General features: G+C 45.5%; 1 protein-coding gene across 1 annotated transcript in view; it reads left to right on the top strand.

The window, feature by feature from the left end:
* LOC139650960 (vacuole membrane protein 1-like) overlaps positions 1-5,000 on the top strand; it is a 59,226-nt gene that overhangs the window by 22,901 nt on the left and 31,325 nt on the right. Inside the window, exon 7 of the mRNA XM_071527777.1 lies at positions 4,082-4,213. Within this exon, the coding sequence (XP_071383878.1) occupies positions 4,082-4,213 (132 nt within the window). The remainder of the gene's footprint in view (positions 1-4,081; positions 4,214-5,000) is intronic.

Below are 5,000 nucleotides of genomic sequence, written 5' to 3' on the forward strand. Positions count from 1 at the left end.
TTTTAAATATCTTCACTGTCAGGTGTAAAACTTGTATCTCCCAAATGTCAGCTTCTCAGGAACTAAGAAAAACAGCCTTGTTTTCAGATTGACCACCATGCATTTTTGAGTTTATCCAGTGGGGTTTTAAAAGGGTTTCATTAGACCAAGGGGTTGTAGAATTTTCTCAACCCATAGAAGAACATGTAATCCTTCAACATGAAAATCAAAACATGAAAATCACCACAATTGTAGGCTTTGAGAGACCCAGTTTTCCAAGGGCAGGGGTTCTCCAAACTTTTTATGCCAGGGATTCTAAAATAGATGCACATATGAATTTGAAATTTTTACAGTCTATACAGTAGGGAGATAACAGTGGAAAAGGTGAAAACTTTGACCAAAGACCCATTCCTTTACTTTCTCTCATTTCTCTCTCAACTTCTGCAGTCAAACTATTCTTCCGTTCTTTGACTCTTCACCTCATTTTGAGAATCCGTATCATAGGCCACTATCTATTCATGCTGCCTTGCTCACAATTTTGCATCGCACTGGCCCCAGTGGTCATGAAGAACGTTCAATTTAAACTGGATACAAGACAGTATTCACACCGTGGGTGTATTTAAAGTTGCTGCAAGTGTATTCATTGACAATTCAGTTACTTCGGAAAACCCCAGCGCCTTACCATGAATTCCCCCCCCCTGCAGCGTTGGTGGTTTCACACCTCTAACCAGTCTTGTGGCTGCCGAGGACCTGAAAAAGATACTTGTAGTCGCTCTTCCCTGCAGCCGTAGTATTTTTACACAGATTAAACACTTTCAGTCTTTAACTTTTAAGCCTTTTTTAAGGGCCAGAGCTGACATGTTTTCACCACATTATGATGGCAACTTGTAAAAATTACATATTAAAATAATGTCAAAGTTCCTCAGGCTCTAGCTAGTCCTTTGGGCTCAGACAAAGAGCAACCTTGTACCTGGGTGTCTAGTTACACTCAGACTGTGACTGGTGGCTTATCAATGACTCAGGCATGTCTCAGAGTTACCATGAAACCACTGACAATGGTGTGTGCTACTGTAGAGCTGTCATACACACACGCGCGCACACACACACACACACACACACAGATTCAGAGGTAATACTCCACTATCAGCCTCTTTACAACTTTCCTTTCTTGTCCATTCTTATAGTCAGTCTCTGTTTATTTTATTTCTCAGAGTTTCCCTCCCAATTTGCAAGCAGTACTGAGAAAGGCGGACTGCAAACAGCCAAACTTTGAAAAAAGAGAACTTGGTCACTGACACATGATATGGGTTATCGTTCTTTGTTATCTGTTTCCCTGTTCTGTGCTCATATGGAAGGGGCTGAGGGGAAATACAGATCGGCTCGGCTAGTTCTTCACCGCTGAGGGCTTTACAGGAACCAGGCAGGCTTTCCAGCACCTGGCCTCATGGCTTCCTTATTGTCTGTGACACATTAACCATATACATACACATGCACACATACACACACACACACACACACACACACATGCACACGCACAGATGCACACACTACAAACTCAAACTCGCACACATACTGTACACATAAAATAAGTTTTGTTTGATTTATTGAACCATCATTCCATTATACATGCACATTTGTATTACTAGTGAGGACCTTCCACTGATATATTCATTCCCTAATCCCTAATCCTAATCTAAACCTTCTCCACTACATGCCAAAAATTAACCCTTACCAACCCTAATTCTAATCTTGACCCTAAACCCAAGTCCTAACTCTAGCCAGCTTTGTAGAGAACCAGCAGAACATCCTCACTTTGGAGGATTTTCCTCACCTTTCTATCCTTGTGCTGCTTTTTTTTCCCCCTCATATGAGACACACACCGTCTGCCGACAGACATACATCCGCCCTCCAACTCACATGCAGGCACCCAGACTGTACACACAACATCAAGCCCTGCATGTTTTGATTTATTGGACCAGCATGTCAGCTTTTGGCGGCTTTAATTTGGGGTGACTTTGAGTCTCAGCGCTGCGGGTCAGTGGTGTGTTTTGAACGCCAAACTGTGGCCACACCAGCAGCGGCGCTTCCCTCTGAGGTGGAGGCAGGGGCGTGTGTGTGTGTGTGTGTGTGTGTGTGTGTGTATGTGCCACCCGATCCCCTTGGCTTCACCGCCCCCCCCACACACACATCTATAACCCCAGCCTGGCATGGCCCCGGCTCAGGCTTGTCAGCGCTACAGTTGGCGACACCTGTTGCGCCCATGGCTTCAAAGCGGCCACGCCAACCCAGCATTCTCCTGCCCCCTCCCCCCGACCCCCTCCTCTCTGGATATGCAGTGATGGGTGGGTGGTGATGACACCCCACACCACCAAACCCCCACCCCCTCCCTCCCTCCCTCCCTCCCTCCCTCTCTACCTCCTCTGTCTCCTTTCTCTTACTTCTTCTCTCCCTCTTCTCTTTCACTGCTCCCTCTTGAAGCCTCCCTATCCACCACTGCAGGCCCCTTAAGTGGTCCACTTCAAACAACACCACAGTGCAGGTGGACAAATTTCACCGCCACACACACACACACACGCGCCCGCACACGTGCACACTCGCAAACAGAGGCAGAGCTATTGAATGGAGCAGCTGCCTGGGAGATTAAGGCACGTCTCCATTATGAGAGAAAACTGGCAGATTTCATCAAAGACTGCAGTGTTAATAAGGGAACAGGGTGTCCAGATTAAAGATGCAGTCTGCCAGGTTTTGGGATAGCACCGCCTCCAGAGAACGGTTGTTTGGGCTTGTTGTCGCTGCCATGGTTGCTAACTACCCACTAATCATCTTCTGGCTAAACCGTCCAGCTACATGCAAGTAGTGTGACCGCGATTAGCTAAGTATGTTCATCTGGGAGAGGGGTTCAAGCTGTGATTTTTTTTTTTTTGTGTCTGACCTAGACACCCGATTTTCAAAGCAGTGCCCTATGACGGCTGATTGATTTCTCTCTACTCGTGGTAACTTGTTAGAGAGGTGAGAAGTGCTTTAAATCATCCGAGTGCCACCTTTAATTTGAACTTGTACGAACAGTATCTTTAACATCTTCTATCACCCCCCCTTCCACCCCGACCCTTCCCTGTGCCTGGAAACATTACCGTAATGAGCTGTGAGCAACTCCAAAACACTACATTTCTTGGCGGGTGTTTTCATTGTGTTAATTAAGTCTGTAGCCCTCAGCCCCCCCCCCCCCCCCTCACCCCCTCTCCCCCCCACCCCCATCCTCGTGTTTTGGCGGTATGAACTTGGTGAACCGACCAAGCGCTGAGGATTTATTCCCCTCAAATCACTTCCGTTTTCCTCCCGTTAAGCTCCCCTCAATCACACAGGCTCTGCGCTTTGCGGCTACAAGCTCCTTTCGGCTGTTGGATATTGATATCTTGGTTCCTTACCCCCAGGGCTTGTTAGCACATCCTAAATTTGCCAGATATACTGCATTCCACATGTTAAAAGTAGATTTGAGTACATAGTTAGTGTTGTGGTGTGTTGATTTGCTGTTCAGAGGCGGCATCTGGTTTTTCACCTTCCCCGGCCTTGTGTTTTATATATCCATCATCGTCTAATAATCTGTGGGATTTTCTTACTCTCAAATCCTTTCCGTTTTATTCCCATTAAGCGCGCTGATCATACAACCCCAGATGTCAAGCCCTGCAAGCTCCTTTGGGTAGTGGATATTGATATTATTGTTCTGTTAAACCCCCCCAGGGCCCGCTGTAACATGCTTAGTATAATAATTATGATAATTATAAGAAGAATCTTTAATGATATAGCACTTTTCAAAACACAACTACAAAGTGCTTTACAGAGGATTAAAAAAACAGATAAAATCACCAGGAGTAGCAATAAAACCAAGGTAAAAAATATAAAAGCAAGGCAAGAATCATAAGAAGGGAGGTCAAAAACGATATTTACATAAAAACAAGTCTATAAATATGAGTTTAAATGTATGTTAGGTAATATTACGGTAAAACCTATGTTAGGTAATATTGTAAACACTAACAGATGACCTGTAGTAAACCTGTAGGATCGATCTATCTGTGTGTGTGTGTGTGTCTGTGTGTGTGATCAGGGTGCGGGCACAGCCATAGGAGAGCTGCCTCCCTACTTCATGGCCCGGGCGGCCCGGCTGTCCGGCGCCGATCCCGGTGACGAGGACTACCAGGAGTTTGAGGAGATGCTGGACCAGGCCCAGTCTGCACAGGTGACACACTCCTCCCACCGTCAGCTTCCGCCCTTCATCCTTCACCTTCATCATCCTCTGTCTCTGCCCTGAGCCCCTTCCACTTCCACTCACTTCACTTATCTGCTCACCTATCTGGTCTTTTGCACTCATTTCCTTATCGCTCCATCACTCTCACACCGTTTCCTTTGTAATTGCTTTCATTTTCGTTGCTAACAGTCATTTAGCATCACAGTTCTCACGCTTTTTTCTCAATCAGCCGTTGCAAACACCCTGAAGTGAAATCTTGTGTGTCAAATTCTCTAACCACTCACCAAGCCCCACCTCAATGCCTCAACAGTACAGCGGGAATCAAGTGCTTTCACAACCCTCTGACTAAGTGAGTAGCAATGATGCTCTCAAGGGAAATGTTCCTACCATTTCCGGACCCCGAGTTTTGTAATTCCCTGGAAAATAGCGCTCTCATATTAAACACCCCTGCAAATGTTTCGACAATGCCTAACAGATCATTGTAAATATTTATTTTTTGCTAGAATATGAACGGAGGAGGAATGTAGAGGAACAAGCGGATGGTTTTGCCCAGGCTTAATCTAACCTGTCTCTACCGACACAGTCCTCATCCTCAGGAATGCATTTCTTTTCCCAACAATGTAGGTCAAACAGTTAGACACGCCAAGTGTAGTCAAACATCCACATCCAAAAATGGCTTTGAACTTTGCGATGGACTCAGTGACTCTTATATTTGCACATAGACTGACCATACCAGATTGTTTTGGAATTAAATTTGTTAAAGAATATATTCCCTGGG

Source organism: Centroberyx affinis, unplaced genomic scaffold (assembly GCF_046629955.1).
Source record: "Centroberyx affinis isolate AG114_WGS23_722 - 3 ecotype Tasmania unplaced genomic scaffold, CSIRO-AGI_Caff_v1 ptg000116l_1, whole genome shotgun sequence".
Taxonomy (NCBI): Eukaryota; Metazoa; Chordata; class Actinopteri; order Beryciformes; family Berycidae; genus Centroberyx; species Centroberyx affinis.